This window comes from Carassius auratus, unplaced genomic scaffold, assembly GCF_003368295.1.
Source record: "Carassius auratus strain Wakin unplaced genomic scaffold, ASM336829v1 scaf_tig00020493, whole genome shotgun sequence".
Taxonomy (NCBI): Eukaryota; Metazoa; Chordata; class Actinopteri; order Cypriniformes; family Cyprinidae; genus Carassius; species Carassius auratus.
Genome location: NW_020525031.1, coordinates 857,880 through 885,643, shown reverse-complemented (window position 1 = coordinate 885,643; position 27,764 = coordinate 857,880). Strand labels below are relative to the sequence as shown.

Sequence of the window (27,764 nt, the reverse complement as noted above, 5' to 3'; positions counted from 1 at the left end):
CTAGCCTTTGGACTTCTTCGAAGAAAAGCTGATTTAATCATTTTATTTGAACTGCTATAATATAAGAGCTGTCTGTAGCTGTCTGGATTCTGAACTAGCTTTTAATTTTTTTTTCTTTGAAAAATATCTACAGACTTCTAATCTCGCTGGATATATGTATATTTAATAATGGCGAATGAGAATATGCTTCCAGCCCAAGAGGCTGCCAAAATCTACCACACCAATTATGTGAGAAATGCCCGGGCCATCGGTGTCTTGTGGGCTGTTTTCACCATATGCTTCGCCATCATTACCGTGGTGGTCTTCATTCAGCCCTACTGGATTGGTGATAGTGTAAACACCCCGCAGGCTGGATACTTTGGGCTTTTTCACTATTGTATTGGCAACCCCATCACCTCCGAATTGGTCTGCAAAGGAAGTGTGTTTGATTTTGGTTCGATCCCCTCAGGGGCTTTCAGGACTGCTATGTTTTTTGTAGGCACCTCAATGCTCCTTATCGTAGGCACCATTGTGTGCTTGGGTCTTTTCTTCTTCTGCAACTCTGCAAGTGTGTACAAGATATGCGCATGGATGCAAACATCTTCAGGTGAGCAAAGTGTTTACTAGTTAGCCTTGTTAATAAGTAAAAAATTAAAGCTGTTTAAAAAGATGAAACTACAAAATTTGAAACATTTGTATGAATATATTTACTAAGGGTAGACACCTGTATAAGGTTAGACATTCGTGTACTTATTTATTTGCTATTGATCATGAGGCTGTGAGGGACGGTTGCACTGTCTTAAAGGGAAAGGTGATTAGTTTAGTTAAAATAAACAGTATGAAAAAGATTTGAATGCTAATCAGTATCTGTGCATTCCGTGACAGCATCCGTCTGTAGTAAACCTGCAGCTGTCTGTCAACATTTAAAAGCATCATCAACTGTGCGTCTATCACTCACAAAGTTATAGTGAAAAATGCAATACTGCCTCTAATCTAAATAAATGGATATTGTAGGCATTTAAAGGGAAAAGTTATGGAAAAACGTAACCTTTGCACTTGATGTTGTAGCTGTGTTGATGGTGATGGGTTGTATGATTTATCCGGACGGCTGGGATGCCCCGGAGGTAAAGCGGATGTGTGGTGAGAGGACAGACAAGTACACGCTGGGGAACTGCACCATTCGCTGGGCTTATATTTTAGGCATTATCAGCATCCTGGACTCAGCGTTACTGGCACTGCTTGCTTTCACTCTGGGCAACCGGCAAGACAATCTGCTGCCAGATGACTTCGAGGTGGAGGGTAACGGTAAGAGAAGTATTGGAATGATTTTGAGAATAATTAAAATGTATTTACAACTCATAATTTAGAGCAGAACATTAAGTTACACTGGCTATGAATTGGACAGAATGTGCTGATGAATTTATTAATGTATCATTAGATTAATAATAAAATAATTATCCATAAATCATGTCAAGTATCTATCCTACTAAATAATTCATGACTATATTTAGGTTGCAGTAACTTGAAGAATTTTTAAACGCACAATTTTAGTGTTGTTGTCTCCTTTTGTTTATAGATAAAGCCTGAATCCAAAAGATCTGAACTGCAGTGGACACGGAACTGGACATTTATAGTAAATAACTTTTTTTTTTTTTTAACTGAATCCCAGATTGACAAACCCAGTTTTACTGTACTAAATAGCTATTGAAACAATCAATTGTTTTGCACATACTTAGCAATATAACATCTTGCTTTAATCTTTACTTTTATCTTTCCAAAAGATCAGTGTGTATTACAATGAAAAGTACCCTGCCGTTTTTACCTCCAATTTATATCATTTCAAGGTTGTTGTTTTTTTGTTTTTTTAATAAAAGCAAATCAAACAAACAGGTGCATCCATCTTCCAAATGCTTTATTAAAACACTTCTATCCAGCTAAATAATCTTAGCTTAGATGCAATAGTAGGATTTCTTTTAAAAACTGTACATGGCTGTAATATACAGATCAAGGCAAACTCTTTGGTACACATATATACAGACACACACGCATGCACATGCGCGCACACATAAATCATACATACAACACACACTCTGACAATAAATGTTTTTTTTTTTGTTCCCCCCCCCCAAAATTTCACTTTTGGTGGCCCTTTTACTTTATGTGGAAGCATCATGTGTACACAAAATGTACTGACCATGAGTGAGAAGATTTCAGCTCTTTAAAATCGAATCTGGGGCAGACAAGATCAAAACCTACTGAATTAATAAACACAGCTGAGAGAGGTGTGGCGAATCTTGACGCAGAACAGAAACAACCTTAACTTATACTCTACAGTCATAAAGGTAAACCAAACAATTCACACCATTACTTTTCCACTCTGAAAACTACAAGTAACAAAATGATCTCTTGTGCATTGCACTGGAGCCTGAGTGGTCGGTACTCAGGGGGACTGGACTGTATCTCATATATTAGCGATAAAAAAAAAAAAAAACTGATCGCCCATCGCAATTTTATATGACCTCAGAAAATATCTCAGATACCTAAACAGGTGCCTTCTAAGTCTACATTTCATCCTTTACCAAAATAAGAGGGACGGCAGTGGGCTTAAGGCTGGAGTAACCCTCACAAAAAAACCTGAAGAAAGAAAACTGCCAAAACAAAAAAAGGCAGGTTTACTATTCCTCTGATGAGCCAAGCAAATGAAATCACTCAAATTAACAGAAGAAAAATGACTATGCCGATATGCTCTATAAACTGGAAAGTGATCTGTTGCAGTCTCTTGAGTTCAGGGCCTGAAGTATGTGCAGTGACAGCACGAGGACACTAAAGGGCAAGCCAAGGGTGTCGCAGACAGTCAGCAGCAGTGGCTCTTTTCTCTGGCAGCAGCTCCAGCATTGGAAGCAGGAAATCAGTGAAGATCTCGGCCTCCTCCCGAGACCACTCGTATTTATCCATCAGAACTTCCAGCAAACCCCACGGCTTCAGTTTAGTGATGTGCTTCAGGTCACCTACAGAAGACACACGCTTAGAGACCAGGCTTCTCATTCCATGCAGTATTTTGTTTCGCAGTATTTTGTCATTCCATGCAGTATGTTTTTTGCAATATTCTGGTAGGGTTGCTCCAATTTTTTGCAGATGATACAGAGTACCAATTTCTAATCATGGTGATCGGGCGATACAGATCAGGTACAGAAATACCACAGAAACTGAATAATCTATTTAACGCTAAAATAACAATGGTTAGAGTCTTCAATGTATTAATAAACAATGACATACAGCAGCAGGTTTATTTAGGTCACTGTCTTTGAGACCTCATGCACGACTCTAACTGTTAAAACAAGTTGTTTCTCAATTGTTTACATTCACTTAATAGCCTATCGACTGACAGAGTTTTGTATAAATCGACTTTTTAACATGAATACTCATCAAGATGGTCATTTTGACAATTTTGTATGTATTTGGCCATTTACGCACAATAAGGCACAACACAACATCATTTTATAGTCGCACACTCTAAGCTGCGGTTCTATGTAGGCGCGCTTTGGCTGTGAGCTCACAGGAAGGGGTCTCACACAGTATTGAATGGAGCATTGAATGTTTCAATTTGGAAGACTCAAAAGGTTGTGAATATTATACATTCCGTCATCTGTCTTGAGTGTATTTTACGCTGAAATATTTGTGGGATTTTTTGCCTTACAAGCACGGAAGCTGGGGGAATAACAGAATCCCTCAATGAAATTCAAGCCCTTATTCCGCGCCGGCGATGACGTGGTCGCGGCGCCAAATCATTTATGTCCCCACCCATCATGTACGTCCTCACATGTATACGTTATCAAATTTCGATCATTTCATGAGATCGGCCAAGTTTAGGGAGTACGGATTAAGTCATAAAATGTGATTATTGGCAGATACAGTTCTCCCGACAGATCGATTGGAGCATCCCTACACTCTGGCATTAACATTTTCCCCCACAAAACCACATAAAATCAACATTAAACTTAATTTTTAAATAATAATGTGGTGCAATACAGAGCAAAAGTATATTCAAAAGAAAAAATTGTTTTTATACAAAGACAGTTTTTTGGGATAATGTACACTGGTAAATTGTGGACAGAAATGTCCAATAAATTCTAAATTCTGATTTCATGTTAACTGTAAAATAAAAAATCCAAATCCAAAACATCTATCCTTGAGGCTTTGCTTTGAAATGATTATAGATACACTGCCATTCAAAGTTTGGGGTCAGTATTATTTTTTTTTTTAAACAGTTATTTATTCAGCAAACTACAATGTAGAGAATGACTGAGTTTAATGGTAAAAAAAAACAAAATTCTACAGTACAAACCTGTTAAATATTTAACAGTAATTTCCTGTAAAATGTACGGGGAAAAAACGTAAACTTACGTTCCCAGAATTCTCTGCGTAGCATTTCTTTGAAATAACCATGTTTCTTCTTATTTTTTTTCTGTCATGTTTATAAAGGGTTGTATTTTACATATAATGTTGTTAAATTAATGTTTATTGCATATTTCAGTTAATGACACTGTGCACCTTCTATGTATCTAAATATTTAAAAGCTGCTTGTGATGGGCTTTGTTTCATCAGTGACTTTCTCATCACCACTTGCTTTTGGTGGTTACCAGTGTATTACAAAAGGTACAATCCAGATTTCAGTACTTCAATAAGTTGGTATATTAACATTATATCAGTAAAATTAGGGTATTAAACTGTAAATTTAAGGTAAAACTGTTAAACCTACAATGGTGTTACCATATTTTTTACATTATAATTCTGGCAACCACAGCTGGCAACCACTGCCTTTTTTTTTTTTTTTTTACAGTGTAGCAATAAATTGATCAAAGGAGGCTTTTACATTGTTCGAAAAGATTTCCATTTCAAATAAGTGTTGTTCTTTTGAACCTTCATGGTTTCCACAAAAATTTTAAGCAGCACAACTATTTTCAACAGATAATAAAAGTTACTTAAGTACCTTTGCCGTCACAGGAATAAATAACATATTGAAACATAATACAAATAAAAAATATAAATAAATCAAATAAATGCTGCCTTGGTGAACACAAGAGACTTCAAAACCATAAAAAAAAGTTATCAACCCCAAACATCTGAACAACATTTGACACACAATTTATATTTAACATTTAAGTTTACAATGCAATTTAATCATCTGAAGTGAAAGCATAATGATTAGGTATAAAAATGTATTCATAAGGGCCGTATTACCTTTCTTGGAGAAAAACTCCTTGGAATATTTTCCGGTCAATATGAGTTTGCGTGGGATGGCTCCCAGCAGTTCAATGACCAAAGCAATGTGGTCTACCATCACACACAGAGAGGATCAAGGGGGTGGGGGGAGGGAATTGGACAACTTGATCAGACAGTGTTAATACAGTCATTCACCCATCCTGAGAGAACAGAGATGAGAAGGAAGGCAAGGAGACCCAACCATATCCATCACAGACGTATTTTCACATAAGAGATCCAGATGAAAGATTTTAAGAAGAACTAGACTTGCGTAATGCTGAAGTGTTTTTGATGTTATCCTGCTTCTTATAGAGTTTCAAGCTAATTCAGAATCATGCCACAATTCTGTGGCTCTGAAACTACAATAGTTCATCTATTGTTATGACGGCCACCTCAAACTTGTAAGAAAAGCCTCTTTGTGAACAACCGGACATTTTCTGAAGAAGATTTTATCATAACGTGCTGTGAATGGAGCTGCTGGATCTCCTCTCTTCCCCTTCAAACCCCTCTCTCGGGGCAGGGCTCTTCCTGACTGACAGGCGTACCTTTACGGCTGAAATATTCCTGTGAAAATTTCCCACTCAGAGCATAGTGATGGGGGATATTCCCCAAAAGCTCGATAATCAGAGCAAGGTGGTCTGAGAGAGAGAGAGGGAAGATAGACAGTAAGAGAAAATGATCATGGAATGGGGAAAAGCAGAAAGAACCAGGACAGTATTTAAAAAAATAAAAAAAGGACAAACTCACATGACAAAAGGCAAATGACAGAGGGCCAGAATTACAGATTACAAGTTTAAAAGGGAATCTTACATCAGTGTCTCCAGTCAGACTATTTATGTTTATTACAAGGCTCAATGGAATACAATAATGAAAATTATAGGAGAATTCAATAACTCCATTCTCTTTGACACGACTGAACTTGGAAGGTTTTAGGAAAATTACATCAGCTGATTCAAGTGCAATGTGGTCTAACACAAGAGTATGTTCTAAGCAGGAGTTCAATGAATCATTACTACTCTCTCCAGTTTGACTTCTGGTCTGACCAAATCCTGCTAAATACCTCACATATATACAAAGTGAAAGCATCACAATGCACAATTTACAACCAAATGCTTAACCTCTATAGCCTTTATGCTTTGAGCCCCATGAAATTATTAACATTCGAAATCAATAGAATGATCTGAAATTTCACTTGGTAAGTATGGAGTTTCTCTTTGCCTTTGTGTATTACACCAAAAGCAACATCCACTTAGCGGTTCAAAGCATGCTAATTCTGATCATGACTAACATAATCACCAAGGTCTTTTTAAACAGCATTTCCACTCCAGTGCAAAGATAATACGATCACAGATGACAGCATGCCTTAGAAACTGTTAACTAAGATCGACAGATGGATACTAAATTAGGTTTTACGTTTACAAGTTCTTCCCACACTCATACATTTCTAAGGCATGCAAAATACGCATCTTAGTCTATTTAGTTACAGCATCAACTAACTATAGAACACCAGGAAAAATGAAGAAACATGGGTCAAAAGGGCAAATAGTGGAGGTGAAGGAAGTGATTATGAAGAGGTTTAAAGAAGAGACAGGGTCTTCATGCATTTTAACAACAGGCTCTGATTGTTAGCAGGGAAATAACCACAGGATCACAGCTCTTGAAGCAGTGTAATATCAATTCATATTAAGACAGAAGAAAACAACACACAATAAATAATTAAGCAGGTGTTTAAATTCTATTGCATAGTGCCTGTAGTGAGACATTAATGTGATTGTCAGTCAATTGCAGTAAATTGTTTATAAATAAAATGATGGTTATGTCCCTCACTGTAGGCATGTACATGCATCTGTTATCCAGATTAATTATTACTGTATTTCTTTCCTCAGTAAATGCAATGGAGGGAATATTCATAATTTTTGTAATTCAGGCAGAAGGAAGAAATGTTGCATTACCTTCATCTCTCGAGTAATCTTCACCAGAGTGGGGCTCAAACAAATAATCACCAGTGGCCAATTCAAATGCCTGAAAAGAGAGAGCAATCCAATATCAGGTCTTAACTGTTACCTAATTGATTTACCTGTTCCCCCAAGGATGCCTGTGGATTTATGTAAAAGTAAAGCTGATTAACAAACTGATGAAGGACCATGTGTAGCTTCTCACCATGCAGGCTGTGCTCCATATGTCCGCGGGCGTGCTGTACCCTGATCCCAGCAGCACCTCCAGAGAGCGGTACTGTCGGGTCTGAATGTCTTCAGTAAAGTGCTTGTGCTGAAGAGCAGAGAATTCAAATAAATCATCATTTTGAATACTTAATATAAATAAATAAATAAAAAACCTGTCTATATTTTCTTTCTTAATAAATGTCCGTGCTCCATTTATCAGTCCACACTCAACCAAAAAAATGTACACTACTGTTCAGTAGTTTGGGGCCAATATGTTTTAATGTTTTCAAAATAAGTTAGAAAATGTGTTCATACAATAACATTTAAGTTTTCATGCTCATAAATGTGGAAAACAGTAATATTGTGATATATTACTATTTTAAATGAGTATTTAATACAATGAAAGCATCACAATTTGTCAGAAATCATTCTAATTTGCGGTTTGAACAAATAAATGACTATAATTTGGACTTCATTGGGTTATTAAGATTCTTACCACCCAGCAGGCGTTGCCAAGGTCAGCAATCTTGACCTTGATCTTGTCTGCGTTAAGTGGGTCCAGTGGGTTGATCAATAAGCTTCCAGATGACAACTTATCTGAAAGAAGAGGAAAAAGCAAATCAAAAACAGTCACATGTGGTTACTATGAATTGTCATTGTAAAATTTAAAAGCTCACAATGTACTGACATAAAAATAACAGTATTCCCGATTAGGAACGACATGAGCGTGAGCAAATAATGACACTTCATTTTTTATGTGAACTACCCTTTTAATACACACTGTTACAAGCATGTAAGAATCATGCAATTTATATAAAAAAATAAAATAAAATAAAAAGATTAAAAGAATTAAAAAGCCATAGAAAATTTACCGTTCTTTATCTTATCCTTGTTCTGTTCCCTGGCTCTGGTTCTAGTCTTCTGCTGATCTTGCTCTCCAGGTGGCATCTCTCCTTCCTCTAGATGCTCTCGGCCTGAATTGCCATTGCTGTAGCCAGCCTGGTCCAGTTCAGGGGACTCTGCCCCATTACAGTACTCGTACATGCTTTGAACGGTGTCCTCTGGGCCTGTGTTTGCATTATGGTGGTCCTCCTGTAGCTGTTGGCCATGTGGCTGGTCTCCTTGATCATCCTCCTCAGGCTGTGTTTGACTGGAGTGCATACAGCCGTTACAGCTGAGCTCAAGTGAAGCATCTGAGGTTAGTCTCTCTCTGGTCTCCACTATTATGTGAGAAGTAGAGAAACAGAAATATAATGGAGATGTGTTAATAGCAGCTATTTTGTACTTAAATTGTAAATAAAAGCAAACTCTAAAAAACTCTAACTCTAGCACTATAAAAAAAAAATAACTGATACAAATAGAAACTAACTTATTGTGTCCTCATTAGCAATGTCCTGCAGGGAAGCCTGCCTTAGTGGGACACAGAAGGGGGATTTGGGGGATTCTGGGTCATCGTCCTCTTCCTCTTTGCCTTCAGGCCCAATCTCCATCTCCTCCAAGTCCATAATGCACTTCTCTAGTAGCTCAGCTTGACGCTTCTGCTTCTTCTTTAGCTTCTTTTTCTTGTTTTTTGACATTTTTGGTGCCTGAGGAAGAAAATTCCAGGTTATGACAAATAAAATCACACTACCATGCAAATATTTAGTTTTTTTTTTTTGTCAGATGAAACAAGACTCATTCTTAACAAAGCTGCATTTATTTGGATACAAAAAAAAAAATACGCTAATTTGCTGCTCAAGAAACATTTATTACTATACATATTGAAAACATTTGTGCTGCTTTATTTTTGTGAAAACCTTGATGGTTTTTTTCCGGATTCTTTCATAAGCATTTAAAATGGAAATACTTTGCATCATTACAAAAGTCTTCACAATTACAGTGCCAAGATTTTAAGTTGTAAATAACCCAGAACATTCTTAACATTGGGAGCAGCAATTCAAGATTATTTTCAGGGAACTACAGAAAGAAAGAGAATGATTGAATAGTTTTCTTTGGGACATTAAAACAATAAAAATAAATTGAAATGAAACGTACCTGTTTAGGTGCTGGGGCAGTGCTCACTGGAAAATAAATATCATCATAAGTCACTGTAACTCAATGATGGCTTGCAAAGTAAACCAATTTTAAGAACAATATCCTATAGAGAATGTGAAAAACTACTACCAAGGGAAAAGTTTACACAATTATTTGCAACTGGTTGAAGCCGTGTAAAAGCATGCTTCACTGTGTGAGTCTGTAAGCAGAGCTGTCGTACCTGCTGACCCAGATGGAGGGGGAGCGCCTGCTTTCTGCCACTCAGTGGCTTCTGCAGCCAACCGCCTGATATACAGCTCATCTACGTTCATGAGAATGTTCTCTGGCTTGATGTCTGTGTGGATGATTTGACACTTGGTGTGCAGGTAATCCAGACCTTGAATAACCTGAGATTTCAAAAATGCAGTGATTCAAACAACTATAGAAAATATATATTAGCATCTTTCTGAACATCCTGGGGCAACACAAAATAATATACAACAAGGCATATAAATCATAAAACCAAAAGATACATAATATAACGCTGAATATTAAGAATACAGTACTTTAAAACAATGCAACAAAATTATTACATTATTATTATTGGTTATTCACAGCTCTCTGAAAAGGATGAATCTGATTGCTTACGATTCTAAAAGAGAAAAATCCCAGCACATTTTTTTTTTTTTTAAGAAGTCTCTTATGCTAACCAATTCTGTATTTATTTGATTAAAAATAAAGTTAAAACAGTTATGTTGTCTTTAGTGTCACATGATGCTCATTTTAATGTGAACAAATTCTTAGCAATAGTTTTTTCAGCATGTCACTTTTGATAAATTAAATGCATCCTTGCTAAATAAAAGTATTAAATTCTTAGAAATAAACATCTGGCAGTCCTGCACATTATCCCTTACAAACATGTCTGTTCTAGTGATTAAAAAAAATTAAAAACAAAAAAACAAAAAGATACTTCTGACTTTTCAATTAAACCAAACCCTTTAAGCAAGACTGTAAACCCCTAATGATTCATCTGTAAACTGATCCACTGAATCCAGGACAGCAGTTAATTAATCCAACCATAATGATGTGAACACTGATCTGGTTGTGCAGTGAGGTAACTGCATTACCTGTCGAATGATGCTCTTGACACAGGGCAGAGGTAAGCCTTGATAGTTGGACTTGATAATCCATTTAAGCAAGTGGTGCCCTAGAACTTCAAACACCATGCAGACATCTGAAAGGTCAAGTTAAGATCCAACAGTTTTAAAATGGAATCTGCTGTTGGTAGGAACAAATGTACAACTTCTAACTGAAAAACATGATATCAGAACAGCTTCACTCAGCAAAATCGCTACAAAGCAACAACTCTTTCAAAGTCAGCATTCACACGTGCCCTTGTAAAAGAATTTGTGGTATCTTAAAATAGCACAAGACACCTGCTTGAAGACTTCTTGACCCATTTTCTCTCACACACACAGCTACACACAACATTCTTCACATTCAAGGATACGAGTCCCATTGGCCCCTGAGACCTTGAAGTCATCCAGTAACTGCACAACCATCTCTCTGTTTGGATCATCAGGGTCTGTATTTCTGACCTTAAAACAAAAAACACACCAGACAAATAAATAAATAAAACTAAGCATCCTGGTTCAGTGATATACCAAAATATGCTTGCCTGAATAAATGAAGAAAAAACATATTCTCGTTTCTTTGCATACTTACAGATCTGAGTAGCTTTATTTCATCCACAGCTGTTTCAGTGTAATGCTCTGCACTCTTAACTACCTTCATTGCAACAAACCGCTTCCCTCTGCAAATCAGAAGAAAAAAAAAAAAAAAAGAGAAAAACTGGATCATGCATATGTGATTTTGGCACATTATAATGCATCTCATGTTATTAAAAATGACACAGCTCTTACTGGATGTCCCAGGCCAGCCACACAGTAGAGAAATGCCCCCATCCCAGCTTCCGGATCACGTGGTATTTGCCATTTAAGAGGTCCCCTATTTTCACATGGTGATATCCGCCTGAACAAAGCAGAACCGCAATCCTTCAGCTTGTAATCAGAAAGCTCATCGGTTGTCTTTAAGGGTAGGTTTCATGGTTATTTGGTTAGGGCCCGATTTTGAGCAATCAATTTAAAATACATTAGAAATTAGAACTTGACCAGACTATTGACATTTAAAAAAAATAAGTAAATAATAAAACAAAGTGAACACTTATAGCATCACAACCATTTTATATAAAAAAATAAATAAATAAATAAAAAATAAAAAAATCACACCTGGAACACGCAGAGGATGATGACATTCCTGTATTTACAGTACCAAATATCCATTTCTAACCAAATATCCATTTCTTTTGTAGTGTACAGTAATTATGCACTTTTAGGAAGAATTTTAGTTTCACCAACAGATACTTGCAAGAAAAAAAACACGAAAAAAACAACAACAACTGTGAAACAAGGAAGCGCCTCTAGTCATGTCATTTCAGCAATTTTAAGTCTCGTCTATAGATCAAGCTGTAACTTCTGCTGTCAAGCTGTAACTTCTGCTGTTAAAAAGAAAGTATAGAGCTTTGTCTTCAACCTTTGCAGTAGTCATTAGGATCTTCTTGCTCTTCATCGTCAGAGCCCAGGATTTCCTCATCAGGCTCCTGTATCTGGGTCTCTGTAGGAGGCTGCTGCTGTTGTGATGCCCCGCGTGGAGGATGTGCTGGCCTGAGAGATGATAGCACATTTCATTTAGGTCAATGGACAAGCATTACAGCACAGTCTATATAGGGAGGCCCTCTTACAGTTTAAGCTCTCATAAAGCAGACATCTTACATTAAAAGACCCTATGATGCTAATTTTTACAAGGTAAAAACATTCTGACAGCGTTTTCAGCATGCGTTTTCATTTCATTTCTGTGATGTTTTAATCAAAGGACCTACATAAAGACTATATTTAACTACAACAAAAACACATTTATTCAAAGAGATGAATAATGCAGCTATATATATATATATATATATATATATATATATATATATATATATATAAAATGTTTTGTAGAATTGCTTTATAGGTGAAACAGAAGTTGGAATTATAAGTAAAAATACTGAATCCTGATCGAAAAAAATTGCTGCTATGCTGCTTTAAAACAATCTGTATTCTTAAAAAAAACAAGCGTCCAAAAAAAAAATTCTTTACAATGTAAAAAAAAATGGTTCTTTAGATTATTAAAATGTTCCTCACATGAAGATTGGAAAAACATTTTAACAATAAAAAAAAAAAATAGGTTTTATGCCAAAATCCCCATGTCGAACCATTATTATTAAGTGAAAGTGACGTGACCTACAGCCAAGTATGGTGACCCATATTCGGAATTCGTAAATAAATAAAATTGACCTGTAAAAACTCTTCTGAATGAAACTTCATCTGAATCAGTCAACTGAATCTAAATCCAAGAAACACAATGTGCACACAGCCAGCGTTTCGTTTTCTACCACATAAACTCTTTCAATAGATACAATGTTGACACACTATTGAGTAAAAAGTCTTACCAGGGTTTAACCCATGCAAGAAAAACACTCGTTATATCATTTTAAAAAAAACTGAAGTGAAAGTAAGTGCAACTCGATACTGTTCAGGCCAAAAACGATGACTTCATTCAGCCAAAATATTATCAAATGAACATGGTTCAACAGTTAAGATTGAATAATCTCATTCATGACTCATTCTGTCCACAAAAACAGTGGCGTCTAAAGTGACACTGCATTTAACAGCCCACTCTGCAACTTCCAGGACATACATAAATACTTTTAAGTCTACAGACACCATTGTACACCAAATTATGGTTCCCAATATCTTCATGGCCAATAATCACATCCCAGCTAAATGTTTAACAGTGCATGATGCAGTTTATATATAGGCACCTTCTTAGGTGTAGTGTCATTCTTATTTTAAAAATCCAAATGATCAGCCAGATAAATATGAGCAGGAAAAAACAAGATAATAAAGGACAAACTCACTTCTTGGTCGACTTCTTGGCTTTGGCCCGTTTCTTCCTTGCCTGAAGTGCCAGAACTGGAGTAACAAATGAGATCCAGCATATGACAATGAAACTATTAATAAAAATCACTTAAACTCAGTTGCTCAAAGACAGTCAAACATAGCCCGACCATAATACAGGGGAGACACAGACCGGTTATAGTGATCTTATATAATTCACATAAACAATACACAGCTGGGTGTTTACATTGTGACAAGGAACTGAACGCTTTACACGAGTGCAGACGTGGCTCTTTAATAACATTAATATTTTTATCTATTCTTACAGCGCCAGAAACATGGACGCAAAACCAGGCTTGGAGGAAATAAATTACTGAAGTTTCCACGACAGCAAGGAGGAAAACAGAAGCTTTTAACTCTCATCCATGATACGTGCACGCGCCTAACGTTACTCATACGATTAACGTCTATTTAAATCAAAAGGGGGATGTGACATCGCTTAAAGTAAAGCCTATACAAACCAAATAAAACGTGCCCTTGGGGGCGTGATGAAAATAAATGTATCTCACTTCAGCTGCAGACCGAGTGGCTAACGTTAAATGCTAACGCTAAAGACACCAGCTCATGCGTCCCAATATAAGGAAAAATGCGCCTTTTTTCTTTAATATTACACTACTCGTTTGAGTCCGAATGCAAGTTAGTCACTTTGCCTCATATATAATAGCTATAGCATCAAATAAGGAAAATATTATTCAGAGAAAGTCAAGAAAGAGATTACCTTTTCTCTCCATGTTGGCCCCTTAGTTAGCGGCTTGGGTGGCACTGCGCATGCGCGCCCCTCGGACACGCGCATCTTGACTCTTGAACGCTCATGGTGAGAACTGTCTTTTTTTTTTAATTCGTCACAGTAATTTTTTAATGTATGTGATTGCGCAATTATACATCGAATTAAAAAATGTTACCAAACGATTATTTTGGTAAACACACAAAAGCAAAGCACAGGTAAATCCACGGGACGAAAAGTATCAGGTAAATTATGGTTACGCTCTCTTAGAGATCGAAGAAAGTCTTAAATATGCATTGGTCATAATTTTTTTTTAATGAAATTCAGACCCAAGATATTGCGTATAAAAGGTCAATAATGACCTTACTCTATTGTTCAACCTAAAATAAACAATCATAACAAAGAAGCAGAAGTTTCTGAAAAATATCGGCCTTTATTTTCAGTAAACAATGGTGTGTTTGATTCCGTGTTTTCTGTCAGGTGCTAAAGAAAAGAGTTGCAGCTTTTGAGGTTCATAAATACCACCTCCAACAGTATAAATATCTTGCTCCGCTTTCATATTTGAACATTCAGTTACCGGTAATAGCGTTTTAAAAAGAGCTACTGGAGGCAGAATCAGACGAATACAGTTCAAAGTAGCAACCTCTGGTGGACACACTCACACTCACACACACACACACACACACACTATCTCTCCCTATGAAACGTACACAAACAATGTGAAAAAGATCAGAAATAAAACAGCTACAGATTCCAAAAGCTTTATGAAAAATATATTTACAAATAGCCTAAATTTATTACTAATACCCAATGCAACAATTTACATTTTTTTTTTTTCTAGTTCTATCAAAGGAGCCTCCAATAAATTCCATCTTTATGAAATCTGATGAATGAGGAACACTGTAAAATTGTTAAATACAATGCTCATTGTTTGTTTGGAAAAATATATATATATTAACAGAAACTAAATAAACAATGTTTACTGAACATTTTAAAAGTACTGCAAAAGTGATGCATTATACACAGAAAGAACAGCACAACTGAATACCACGGATTTCAGGGAGATATTACATTTACAAGTAGACTTCCATGACTGTCATATATGAATATCATGGAACTGACCAAAACAAACGGTTAAAAAATAGTTGTTGATATGATTATCCCCAGGTTCTTTTGAAGAGATTCAATGTTTAAAATAATATTTTCTATGACTTCTATTCCTTCTGTTTGGCCCAGCAGACAACATGAAAAATATGAAAAGAAACAGTCAAACATCCTACTGACTGGCTGATTACAATACTGCAAAATGACAGCATTACTGCAGAAGTACAACAGTTGCTTTGATAGGCATCTAGAAGAAAAGGTCAAGATTCCATTTCATCTCCGTCAAAGACTGGAGGCTCAAAACTGACCACCTCTTCATATGTCTGACCTGAGCAGGAACAGAGAACAAACAATAAAGGTTATGATTGCAACATACATTAAAAAATCTTCAAGTCTATATTCAAAAAAGTAAGTGACAGTTAATGTGTTACTAACTGGAAATTAATAAAATGAAAAATACCTTAATATAAATATATATATTTTTTAAAACTAATATATATATTTTTTTTTTCTTTTTTTTTTTTTTTTTTTTTTACAAAAGCACAGAACAAAATGACAAAAAAAGAATTACAATTAAAATCACTATAAAAATAAAACCTAATTCTATTAGTAATAGTAATTTTTTTTTTTTTTTTTTAATAGTTAATGACTATAATCATAGTATAATAATATATTAGTATCAAATTAACACTGGTTCAGGGTGGGAGGATGTGGTTTTGGAGGGAGAGTGTGTTGTTGATGGGATGGGTTGGTCTAACTCAGTGAACTGTTAAAACTGCTTAAAGCACTAGTAACTTGTGCCGACTGGCATTATTTGTATATAAACGGACCAAAAACCCTTGACTCACGTTTCCACTCTTCAATATCAAGCTCTCGGCTCTCAAAGCTCTGGTCAAAAGGCTCTGCCTCAGGTTCATCATCTGGGTCATGGTACTGGGCAAAGTATGGGTGAGCCAGAGCCTCCGCCGCTGTGATGCGCTTATCGGTGTCCAAAACCAGCATCATTTCTAGAAGGTCCACAGCTAAAACAAAGAATCAAGTATTTCGGCAAAATTAAATATATATATATATATATATATATATTAAATGTATATCTCTAAAATATTTAAAGTAACCTACAAAATCAACAAAATGCACTACATAAAAAAAATCCTACAAATTTTGCAAGGACATATTACATTTATCAAATGTGACAGTAAAGAAAGGTTACAATGTTAGAAAATACTTCTATTTCAAATGAATGCTGTTCTTCTGAACTTTTTGTTAATCAAAGATTCATTGCATTGCTAATCACAGGAATCTTTTTTAAATATGTTTATACATTCTTTTAAATTGCAATCATATTTCATAATTTTACTGCTCTTACAGTATTTCTGATCAAATAAATGCAGTGTTCTCTCGCCAAAACATGACAGTTTTACCTTGTGGATTAGCCCCGATAAACACTTCAGCAAAATTCCTCTTGGGCATCTGAGGAAGGGAGTTGATGTAAGTACGAGCCTGTGGAAACAGACACTTGAATCATGAGCAGTCCAGAGTTAATCAAATAATGTCACTATCAATGTATCAGCTATGTTCATTTAAAGTTATCACTACAATTAAGAATTGATCTTGTTGGTAATTCATGACTTGATCACTATGAAAACTTGCACATATATTGCGAACACTGTGAATCCTAACATTGTGGTGTTAGCATGCAGTGCCATTTGATTAATGCAGCAAACAAACAGCTTCAGAAGCCAGAGGTCTGTGTTGTGCTGGTGATGACAGACAGTGATTTCAGCTCACGTAGATCAGTGAATAACTTCACGACAGCTCAGCAGCAAGCAGTGAGAAAAGCAGAAAGTGGAGAAGATGGTGGAACTGCATTGGGTGCAATCGATTTTCACTATTACATTTGCTTACATTCTCTACATAAAATAATGTTTTAAGCCGACTTGAAAATGTTCTAATGAAGTGAGAGTGGGTTTTCAGTCCAGTGTCGCTATTTGTATCACTCCGCTTTTCTGAGTCTTCGATGTTAAATTGTGCAGTGTAAGTGGATTTTTTTTGGAAGTCAGCGTAGCACTATTTTCTCTAACTTCAGGAAAACTCAGACTGGGGTTTTTCACACCAGTGAGCTGGAAACTGGAGAGATTACAGAAGGCTGTGTTTACTTGGGCCATACAAAAGCACTCTTGATTGTGTGATATTGCTTTGTTATACGTTAGTAGGACTTTTTTTTAATTCTTCTAAATGCAGTCTGTATTTCCAAAGGGAGGTCTGCTCATTAAAGGGCATGAGGGGTATTCTGCAAACAGGGCTGGGCGACCGCGAGCTCACCTCATGGCTAGGCATCCTGCTTATTAGAGAGGCAGGTGGAGTTCCTGTAAGTCGCATTATCTGTTGAAGCTGGTTTATATCTTTGAAGGCCGGGTCAAGGAGCGCACGGTGAACAAATTTAGTTTAATGCATATTTATCATATGTTATCTGGACTTTATATTGTGGTTCACCACTGCTCTAGGGAGGAAGACAGGATCTAACACAGAGGGAGAAGGAACTGGCATGCAAATTGTGTTCATATACAGCAGAGAGGAATGTCATGCTTTGGATAGGAAGAGATTTTGACAAGGATTAGAATCAGTTCAGAAACACATGAGCAGAGCTGGAAGACAAAAATCAGGCTTGTCAATTTCAGTTCAGATGTCATGATTCAGTCCCAAACAAAACTTCAAATCAGTCCTTCATCTAAAAGTGAAGCCAAACGGTTAAAGTTTAGTTAGAGAACACTGGACAAATATTATTTTTAATAGCGACAATCAACACACATTTTCCTGTTGGAAAATCCAGCTTACACCATTAACTGTATTAATTAAATTCATTTTTAAAAAAAATGACTGTAAAGATATTTATAATACTACAAAAATATATAGCAAATAAAAAACGTAAAAAAAAAATTTTTTTTTTACTTAATATTCAAAGAATCCCAATCCAGCCTGGAGGAGATAAAAGCTATGACAGCTGCCAGCTTAAAATGGATTTTCCACTTTGAAAATCAACACAGACGAGCATTTTTAGCAAGTTCATACTTCCTAAATATATCAAACTCACAGACTCCGATGATATTTTCATTAACAGCTCAGGTCCTGGAGTTCCAACCAGAAGCATAATAAGCTTCAACTGATCGATGTCTAGTAAAATAAGATGAAGGAAAACTACTGTGGCTCACCGAGGAACAGGCCACAAAAACGAAGCAGGAAATGCATCTGTGGAAAGGCGAGCAAGCTAGTAAAAATATCACAGGTTGAATATTTTCAGCCTGGCCAGCAAAAGCAAGTCAGAAGTAGTTGCACAGGTGAGAGGAGGAAAATATTTGGAAAGTATTTCTGTTCCATGGGTTGTGGAGCCAGATGTATTTAGAGTGGCAGTCATTCAAGATACAGAGTGTCAAATGTGCAAAGCCAGGGGAGAAAACACAGCAAGAGCTGAAACCTGAAAACATTTGTCAGGAAATTAGGAGTGAGAAAGAGAGAAATAGATAGTCATGTAATTTCCTGCAGGGCAGTTTATTGCATTCTCATAATGATGGATGAAATATTCTTCAAATCACTGTTGCGTCTTGTGGGGCAGCTTGAAGGCAGGGCTTAAGCAAAGGGACAAAAGTTCAGTTTAAGACAAGAGGCAGACAGACCTGCCAGCTTCTGCCATAGCAGAAATACATGCTGCAAGGACAGAGAAAGAGGAGAAAAATAAATAATAAACTGTAATGTGGTATTAAAAAAAACATACATAATTTGTATACGTTTAAATCAAAATGAGAGCAAATACGCACTTAAAAATCAGGCATTTTCTGGCTTGGAGCCATGGTGCAATTTATAAAGAGTGTTTTGCAAGGCAGTGAAGGGGAAATGAGAGGAAAAGGATACGATCTGTGCCAGGGAACAGAGTCCTGCCTGTCAACAGCTCAGCCATGATGCAGCCCACTGACCAAATGTCCACTGAAAAGAAATCAAGAAACAAAATTAGTGGAGGCAGCAAGCACATGTTCCCTCTCTCATGTCCCGACCCAGCTGTCTTGTCACAGAGGGCTGTAAAAATGGCATGGATCAGCAGTAACAATCCAACCTTTGGCTGATTATCATGGGCTAGTCAGCTTGTTTGGTAGTTGTTTTACCTATGCTACCATTCCAACATTTGGGGTCAATAAGAATAAAGAGTTTAATAGGTTTATTCAGAACAATGAATTAACTCAAAAGTGACCGTAAAGACATTAACACTGTTGCAAAAAAAACCTCTGAGCTGTTCTTTAAAATTTCTATTCAAAATCCGTAAAAAAAGTATTGTGGTTTCCACAAAAATATTAAGCAGCACAGATGTTTTCAACATTAATATGATTTAAAAATTGTTACCTGTCATGTTGTAGTGCATCCAGTTAAGCATGATCTCTGGAGCACGGTACCACCTTGTGGCCACATACCCTGTCATCTCATCATCTGTGTGTCTAGCCAGACCAAAGTCAAGGATCTGAGATACAACAAAGAGAAAAACTGTCATTATTATTTACAGAATTTATTGAGTAACCACATTATAAGCAAAAGTATAACATCTATAAAACAAAAGACAATGACATACTTTAAGTTCACAGTCTTCATTTACTGCCAGGTTACTGGGTTTCAAGTCCTGGGAAACAATTAGTTAATATTACTTATCAGTTTCTTTATACTGCTACAACAAACAGTTTTTAATAAATATTTGCAGCTATTTATGAATTTAATATATATAGATGTAACATCTTGCATTTAAATTTACACTTTTAAACTAAAAATGTATTCAAGATCATAAAAACAAATAAAAATGCTTATTTTTAAAAGGGATATGAACTCAAACATGAACAGTTTAAAACAAAAATAAGTTATGTGAGCTGTAATGCAAACTCTTTTCAAGATGGACTACTTTCACATTACCAATGTGACTTTTGTGGAACTTTTTTTTTTTTTCATTCTTTTCTAGAACTAATTTCTAGCTTTAGTCTTTGCACAACAACAGGCCTGAACATACAACATGGTGATGCCAGGGAGAATTGGCTCCACGGGGCAACACAGACTTTTCTGAGGGGACAAAAAGTCTGCAGGCCATTTCTCATAAGCCTGAATATATACTTACCCTGTGAATTATGTCAGCCGAATGGATGTACTGGTAAAATAAAATAAAAGGAAAAATAAAGAGTTAGGCTATTTGAGAGAATCAAATTCCAGAGTAAGTCTTTTTTATATCAGACTTAAGAGATTTCTGTTTGTGATCGTTACAGAATTGAAAAAGGGTAGTTTCACCTTCAGCCCTCGCAGGATCTGGTAAATAAGGAACTGAACATGATCATCAGTCAGCTTCTGACACTTCACAATGTTATTGAGGTCAGCACCCATTAGATGAGTCACCAGGTACCTGCAGAACAAGAATATTTAACCTGGTATTGGGAGTGACGGCATAGCCTGAAATGTATGGAACATTTAATTCTGTTTTGATAAAAATCCATTAATCTTGTTTCTGCTTTGACGGTTGACGGTTGACTGTGCTCTAAAGTGAAACAACAACTTAAACTTTGGCCATGGAGGAACTGCTGACTACTGTCAACATCAAGATATTTATGCTTGCATGTCAGTAAGATTTTTTGTTTAAATAAAGGATGCATTAGACTGAGCGCAAATAATTGATAGTAGTAAAGACATTTACATTGTTACAATAGAAGTTCTTTTGAACCTTGATACTAATAGAAAATGTCTCTAGAGTACCAAACTGAATTATTCTTGAAGGATGATTTCCTTGATTTTGCTGATTTGAAACCGTAATGACCATTGAACCTGACCAGCCGCTCACAGTATATTCAGTCACATAATAATCATTATAATCTTCAACCTATTAAACGAGCGCCTCAATGGTAACAAACGGAGTCTAAATAAGCACTGACTCTTAGCAGGAAGGTGGAGCTACAGGTCAAACCGAGCAACTGTGGTGACACACACAGCAGAGCTTAAAATAAACCCTACTTAATCCCAGAAACACTCTCCACCCAACAAGCACACTCTGCATTAGAGATAATCAACAAATACATCCAACCCCCACAAAGATTTGGGGAGAAACAGATTAGAGCCAGTAAACAAACATACATCTCTTCTACTTGCGCAGACAAAGTGCGAATGCCCTTCGTCAGGTTTATTTTTGGCAGTTGAATCGATGTAAAGTCACCACAGCATCTGGTTTTACAACCTGGCTGTGTCCTTAGCATTCCCCACTATCCCACGGCTGCTAGGCTGGAGCCAGGCAGCACAAAAAGCTGTCGCTGTGGAAACCTGAAGCTCCATAAAACCACAAGAGCCCGAATACATGCTTCTAGTCATGTAACAAATGGCACAATATAAATAATGCATTCATCCATTTATTGTATGAGAAATTAGCGCTGAACACACAGGAGGGATTATATTAAAGCTGTACTAAAGGATGGGTGATGGCACATCAAAACCAAATCACTCTAATTGTAATAAACACAGCTGTCTGATGTGGTGGGAGTGACGCACCTTCAGTTGCCAGACAAACACTTTCTTTTTCTTATTTAAGAATGTATACTACCATTCAAAAGTTTGGGGTCGGTAAGACTTCTTTAATGTTATTGAAAGACACTCACCAAGGCTACATTTATCATTTGATCAAAAATCCAGTGAAACAATATTACTGTGAAATGATTACTGTTATATTCTTATATTTTTATTGTTTACTTTTATTTCATTTCTACATAGCTTTATTTATGTATATTTTCATCTGTGTTGTTTTCTTTAATAATTGCACTGTCCATGGAGCGGACCTGACTCACATTTCACTGCTGGTTATATATGCTATATATAATTTTGTATGTGACGAATAAAAATCTAAAAATCTTGAATCTTGAACATTCTACTATGCTGATTTGGTGCTTAAGAAACATTTAGTACTATTATCAATGCTGAAAACTGTCATGCTGCATAACATTTTCATGAAAACGGTGATGCATTTTTTTTTTCCCACATTCATTCAGGATTGTAAACAGACCGTTCAAAAACACAGCATTTATGGACTCACACATCATTAAACTCCTCCAGGCTGGTGGCAGGCGTGAAAACATCCAGCAGGCCGATCACCTGCAAGCATAATGTGCAAAGAACACAAATCAGAAACATTTAGTACAGCGTGTACAGTCTTGCATTAAGATTTCCTTACATAACCTCAAAGGGAAATCTAGTATTGGGCAGTTATAGAATTCCCCGAATAAACCATTTCAAATAAGAAAGGAATTGCTATGTTTTAATACAGGTTTCATTCTTACAGAGAGAATAATGGCTAAATCGAATAACAGAGGAGAGCGGTTCAAAATTTGCTGCAGTTTTCAAGGATACAGCGAGAAATATTATGTTCTAGAATCCCTTGAGCAAACAATAGCTCAGTGACAGGGCTTGATTTAAGGGTATAATAACCCACATTTCCAATTGCACATCACTGCTATTTACTGTAAACATCCTATTATTGGCCTATTCTATTTTATAATTTCCAACAATAATTTTTTATTCTGAATAATGTTGGGGGACCCAACAGAATTTTTTTTTTTTTTTTTGTGAGCAGTAACTTGTTAACATCTTATTAATTTAGATATTGTAGGTCGCCTTATTCACTCACGGTCATTATGTTGCCCCATAGACCTTAATAAGGTTAGAAGCCATATTATAATATTTGGATGAACTAAGCCTTTTAACAATTGGGATTACCATCCGCTCCTCTGCATATTAGACTTGTCAGGTTGATAATACCTTTGATCCAAACTCACATTCTCATGTTTCATATGCTTTAGTAGTCGCAATTCCCTGTAGGTCCGCTTGGCATGGATGATTGATTGAAATGGCCTTGACAGCTTCTTCACGGCAACCTTCAATCCTGTCTTTTCATCATATGCAGAGCTGAAACACACGATTCAATCATGTTGTCACACTTCACTTTGTTGCACAACTGAAACTCCAACATGCTTCAACAAGACCACACAAAGTTAAAGACAGTTGGAAGTAAAAGTCAACATAAAAGGCACTTATTTAACTTGCCATACATTTCAGACCGAAACAAAAACCCACCAGATTCTCACTTCCTCGTGGAAATAACTACCAAGGTTTATAGAAGGAACTAAACAGTAAAAAGTACCTATTGCAACCAATCACAAACTACTAATTGTTTAAGAATTTGTCACAGAATCACCGATACACGCTTTGCAGTAGTCCAAACAGTGAGGGTCATGATACAACCTTTTAAGAACCATAGGATATTGTACATGTATAACTTGACTGAGAGCTAGCTAATAGATCTTTTTAAAGAAAATCTCAGTGCTTCCCTTTTTTGAATGCACTGCATGAGCTGAGAGACGAGCCCGGCACTTCAAACCCTGTGCAATCTGTTCATCAAATATTCAATTAGCCTGACACAATAATGGAGCCCATGAAATATAATCTAGATAGCATGGTTGCCTAGCATCGCAACTTCCAACAGTCACTTTGGTGCATAAACAACCTGTCTGCCCAGAGTAGGAGTAATTTAGAAAATGAGCCTGGCTTTCAAACACCTGTCTGTTTAATATCACAGAGACCCTTCTGAAAATCATTTGCAAACATTAAAGAGTGGGATAAGGCTTGTTTTGAGTTAAAGGAAGAAACCAAAGAAGTATCCCAATGTGCACAAACATGACTGGTTAAAACAAGGTCACATCTCCTCAGAAAAACATATTTCCTCTTTAATACAGAAATCAGGCTGATACCCTGAAAACATTGCGTGACATTGCATAGAAAATGTGTTTGCAGAGGGCCATTACAAAATAAATAAATAAATAAACATCAGCACAAAACCATCAACAAACTTCCTCATTGCAGCTAAATTAACCAAACACGCATTCCAGAGGAATTAATCACGAGATTAAGATAACAAAAAGACCAACCCAGTCCTGGGTGTAACGACAAGCAAACGACAAAATTAAGTTCTAGGACCCACTGACATCGGTCTTGAAATTACAAGCAGCTCTGGCTGCGTTTCAAAAGCTCTCGAGTTTCCTACGAAGACAGCAATTTTGCGCATCAAACGGCAGCTGCCTTCTGTTCTGGGACACAGGCATGATGCATCATCTGTGGGGTGACCTCATTCAGGACAGACCCCGACAGATGTCCGCATTAAGACCACACTACGCCACGAAGTAGGGCGAATAAAAAAAGTGTGTTCTGTTTCATAAATAATAAACAACTTTGTAGGACATCGCGTTCATATCTTCGATTTGAATCGCTAGTTACAATTTAAACGTGTGTATCTTATTGCATATCGACCGCAAAGATTCATCACCTTGCAACTAAAGTGGCATACGTGCGTGCGTGCGTGCACGCGATCTGGCTTTATAGCAACATACGCGGCTTTAAATGTTTAGAAAGCATAAATTAGACACGATAGAACACTTTGCAACAATATAAGCACTTTTAACCCGCTTTTTATAACTAGTAATCCCTCTTGCATAACAAACTACGGACTTTGGTCTTGTTAGCAAGTTTGCTAACGCAGTGCAATGCTGTACGGGCCCGTAAGAATGAATGGGACACATCGTTCCGCCATCGAAACAACAGAGAAATATTTACCAAACAGTTCCGTATGCACCAGAGCCGACGGGAGACAAATTCTGATATCGCACAGGGACCTCCCATATTGTCTTGTTGACCTCCTGTCGATGGAAAGTAGGTCTTTCTTTCTGCGACATGCCTGCAGAACGAGCGCCCGAGGCGAGTTGAGACTTCTGCTTTCCCTGGTTTGCCTGCCTGTGATTCAAGGTGGTTGAGTTGTCGTGCAACAATCAAAAATGGAAAGTAAACGACCGATAAAGTCGACGCACGCGGGCACTAAAGAACGAATCACCTCGATGAGTTTAGTTCATGCCAGCCAGCGGCGGATATTCTTGAAATGTGATTGACTGAGAAGTTGCTCGGTTCCGGGTCGCGGTGGTTTCGAGCACTATCCCGTCTGCGTCTCTCCCTGCTACAAATGAAAGTCACCGCAAAAAAAAAAAAAAGCCTATGCGAGTTCCCAAGCGCGCCCCCTGCAACACATTTACACATTACACAGGAGGCAACACAGAGATTGTTGATGTACTGCAAAGCTTTATGCAACGTTTAATGCAAGTCTCTGAATTCAATATTTATACCACCCTAAACGTTTTGGGTGGTTTGAATTTTACTTAACTTTAATGTATAATAATATTTTATTATAGAATCATGATGAAAAAAAGATATATAAATATAGCTACAGAATGCAGTAATGAGCTACAGAATGCTCATTACTGCATAAATGAAACATGCAGATTGAACCTACTATACAAAAAGTTTTACAGTTAGGTGCTCTTAAGGACTGGCAGAAGGGGTCAGAGGTCATATTTGCCATTGGCATCTGGGTTATAAAGGTCAGGCTACGTTTTTCTTCAGTAAATCTGTGAAGGAAAAATGGTTTGACTTAGCACTTAAAAGTCAGCAAAATAGCATAATAATTATTTTTTGTAAATGAACATCACAAGTGTTACCCATCACAGTGGGCCTTACCCTGCATGACTGCAGACCTGGATCTTCTCAGAGGAAGAGGTTGATAGAGCTGGAAGATGGGCTGGTTTCCTGTCAGGGAGTAAAGAAAAACAAGAAAAAACTAAACAAATATGTTTAATTGTAAAGTTAAGAGCCATGAAAGCTCATTAGCAGTGTGTTGTCTGTCACTACAGAAACCAGGACACTTTCACATAGGGATGTAATAATATCTAAGCATGCTCAAGGAATGTGTGAAATGCAAAGAAATCCAGGCCTAAGAGAATATAAATCTGAATTCTGGATGCTGTGTGACAGCATGGCAGTGCTAAAAACAAATGTCGCAGTTCTGTTGTTGTTTAATTTTTTATTTATTTGGTACTTTCATTTAAATGTCTTCCATACCGAACAACAGTGCAATATCCAAATCCCTTTTTACCCATTCAGATCCTACACACATTTCAATGGATATCACTTTCTGTGTTTTTAATGTTAATTTTAATATTTAATAATACAGTTTAAATAAATATTTTGGTTAACAACAATAACATTCAAAATAAATACAGAATTCCAACCAGTAAACTCTATTTTAAAAATTTAGCAGAAGTTTTCTCAATACAAGATATGTGTGTATGACTTGTAATAATTATAAATTTATTTAACTTGTTTTTTGGCCATTCAAACAGCCCCACAGCATGAGGCTGCTACCAGCACACTTTAAAAGTTTTGGGATGGTACTGAGCTGGTTTCCTTCAAACATGATGCTTAGAATTGAGGCTCATCAGACCATATAATCTTCTCAGAATCTGAGGGTCCTTTAGCTGCTTTTTTGCACATTTTTTGTAAAGCATGTTTTTATTTGTTTTAACTGAAGAGAGAATAGATTTTGGCCACACTGCCATAAAGACTGGATCGACAGAGTGTTGGAGTGGATTTCTCCTATTTCCATATATGATCATAGAGCTCAACTAGAGCAACTATCAGGTTATTGGTCACCACACTAACCAAAGCTTCTGTGACGCTTTCATTGTGGCAGAATTTTTTTTCTGAACTCTTTCACAGATGTGTCGCTTGACACAAACCTGTTTCTGAGCTCTACAGGCAGTTCTTTTGACTTCTGTGCTTGGTCTTTCCTCTGCTATGCATTATCAGCTGTTAGACCTTTTATTAATACGTGTGCACCGTCCTAAATCATACCCATTTAATTGAATTTGCCACAGGTTAACATCACTTGAAATGTAGTAACACCTCTCTCAGAGGAATTTAGTATCACATATGAAACTCACTACTTCCTCTTATTATTCTATCCCCTCCTCTATTATAAAGGATGTTTTTGATGTAGTCGGCCCCTCCATTCAGGTCATCTTAAATATATGTCTCTACATGTTTTAAGCATGTGGTTGTCCAACCCCTGCTAAAAAAACATGATCTCAATGTTAAAAGCCTAAACTACTACCATCCCATTTGTAATCTTCCTTTTATTTCAAAATTTTTGGAAAAAGTTGCTCCCCTTTTTGACCACTCACAATATACTAGAACATTTTCAATCAGTTTTTAGATCACTTAATAGCACTGGAACTGTTCTGCTCAAAGTATCCAATGATCTTCTCCTTACACTAGATTCAGGTGATAATGCCATCCTGATTTTATTGGATCTTATGCCGCCTTCGACAATATCGATCACAACATCCTCCTTACTTGCCTTGATCAGCAGGTGGACATTAGGGAGACCGCATTACTTTGGTTCCGTTCCTTTCTCAATGATAGGACTTTCTCAGTATCTATCGGCAAGTTCTCCTCATCCTCTGCTTCTGTTTCAAATGGGGTCCCTCAGGGGTCCATCTTGGGTCCTATGCTTTTTAGCTTGTATATGCT

At 36.7% G+C, this 27,764-nt stretch overlaps 3 protein-coding genes across 6 annotated transcripts; 1 reads left to right on the top strand and 2 right to left on the bottom strand.

Moving 5' to 3' along the window:
* On the top strand, window positions 1-1,785 carry lhfpl5b (LHFPL tetraspan subfamily member 5b). Its single transcript, XM_026249177.1, has 2 exons — window positions 1-586; window positions 1,048-1,785. The coding sequence occupies exons 1-2, from the start codon at window positions 169-171 to the stop codon at window positions 1,344-1,346; spliced, it is 717 nt and encodes a 238-aa protein (XP_026104962.1). The 5' UTR covers window positions 1-168; the 3' UTR covers window positions 1,347-1,785.
* Window positions 1,786-2,099: 314 nt separating this feature from the next.
* srpk1a (SRSF protein kinase 1a) lies at window positions 2,100-14,267 on the bottom strand. 2 transcript variants are annotated; one of them, XM_026249173.1, is made up of 16 exons: window positions 14,193-14,267; window positions 13,435-13,489; window positions 12,009-12,139; window positions 11,339-11,447; window positions 11,142-11,229; window positions 10,927-11,014; window positions 10,544-10,650; window positions 9,658-9,823; window positions 9,438-9,463; window positions 8,773-8,989; window positions 8,276-8,623; window positions 7,900-8,000; window positions 7,402-7,509; window positions 7,194-7,263; window positions 5,787-5,879; window positions 2,100-2,987 (listed from the first exon to the last, which is right to left on the bottom strand). In XM_026249173.1, the coding sequence occupies exons 1-16, from the start codon at window positions 14,203-14,205 to the stop codon at window positions 2,803-2,805; spliced, it is 1,905 nt and encodes a 634-aa protein (XP_026104958.1). In that variant the 5' UTR covers window positions 14,206-14,267; the 3' UTR covers window positions 2,100-2,802. The 2 variants fall into 2 exon arrangements, with proteins under 2 accessions (XP_026104958.1, XP_026104957.1); XM_026249172.1 differs by lacking the exon at window positions 5,787-5,879 and adding an exon at window positions 5,221-5,313 and having other exon boundaries at window positions 14,193-14,266.
* A 344-nt stretch (window positions 14,268-14,611) lies between these two features.
* On the bottom strand, window positions 14,612-25,383 carry mapk14a (mitogen-activated protein kinase 14a). Of its 3 annotated transcripts, none has more exons than XM_026249174.1 (12): window positions 24,963-25,382; window positions 23,132-23,261; window positions 22,393-22,451; window positions 20,613-20,724; window positions 20,446-20,475; window positions 19,915-19,962; window positions 19,692-19,806; window positions 19,209-19,280; window positions 18,394-18,473; window positions 16,724-16,802; window positions 16,151-16,324; window positions 14,612-15,630 (listed from the first exon to the last, which is right to left on the bottom strand). In XM_026249174.1, exons 1-12 carry the CDS (start codon window positions 25,079-25,081, stop codon window positions 15,563-15,565), a joined length of 1,086 nt encoding a protein of 361 aa, XP_026104959.1. In that variant the 5' UTR covers window positions 25,082-25,382; the 3' UTR covers window positions 14,612-15,562. The 3 variants fall into 3 exon arrangements, with proteins under 3 accessions (XP_026104959.1, XP_026104960.1, XP_026104961.1); XM_026249175.1 differs by lacking the exon at window positions 18,394-18,473 and adding an exon at window positions 17,625-17,704; XM_026249176.1 differs by lacking the exons at window positions 14,612-15,630; window positions 16,151-16,324; window positions 16,724-16,802 and adding an exon at window positions 17,711-18,030 and having other exon boundaries at window positions 24,963-25,383.
* Between the last annotated feature and the right edge of the window lie 2,381 nt (window positions 25,384-27,764).

What these genes read in the sequence shown, in the direction of transcription:
- lhfpl5b (XM_026249177.1), top strand. Translation starts at nt 169, where the DNA reads ATGGCGAATGAGAATATGCTTCCAGCCCAAGAGGCTGCCAAAATCTAC. An exon ending in ATGGATGCAAACATCTTCAG is followed by an intron (nt 587 to 1,047) that starts GTGAGCAAAGTG and finishes TTGATGTTGTAG; the next exon opens with CTGTGTTGATGGTGATGGGT.
- srpk1a (XM_026249173.1), bottom strand. An exon ending in GCCAAGAAGTCGACCAAGAA is followed by an intron (nt 12,140 to 13,434) that starts GTGAGTTTGTCC and finishes ATCATCTCTCAG; the next exon opens with GCCAGCACATCCTCCACGCG. An exon ending in AAATAAAGCTACTCAGATCT is followed by an intron (nt 11,015 to 11,141) that starts GTAAGTATGCAA and finishes TTTTGTTTTAAG; the next exon opens with GTCAGAAATACAGACCCTGA.
- mapk14a (XM_026249174.1), bottom strand. Translation starts at nt 25,081, where the DNA reads ATGTCGCAGAAAGAAAGACCTACTTTCCATCGACAGGAGGTCAACAAG. An exon ending in ATGAAGACTGTGAACTTAAA is followed by an intron (nt 19,807 to 19,914) that starts GTATGTCATTGT and finishes GTTGTATCTCAG; the next exon opens with ATCCTTGACTTTGGTCTGGC. An exon ending in TCTGTTCCCTGGCACAGATC is followed by an intron (nt 18,474 to 19,208) that starts GTATCCTTTTCC and finishes TTATTTTACTAG; the next exon opens with ACATCGATCAGTTGAAGCTT.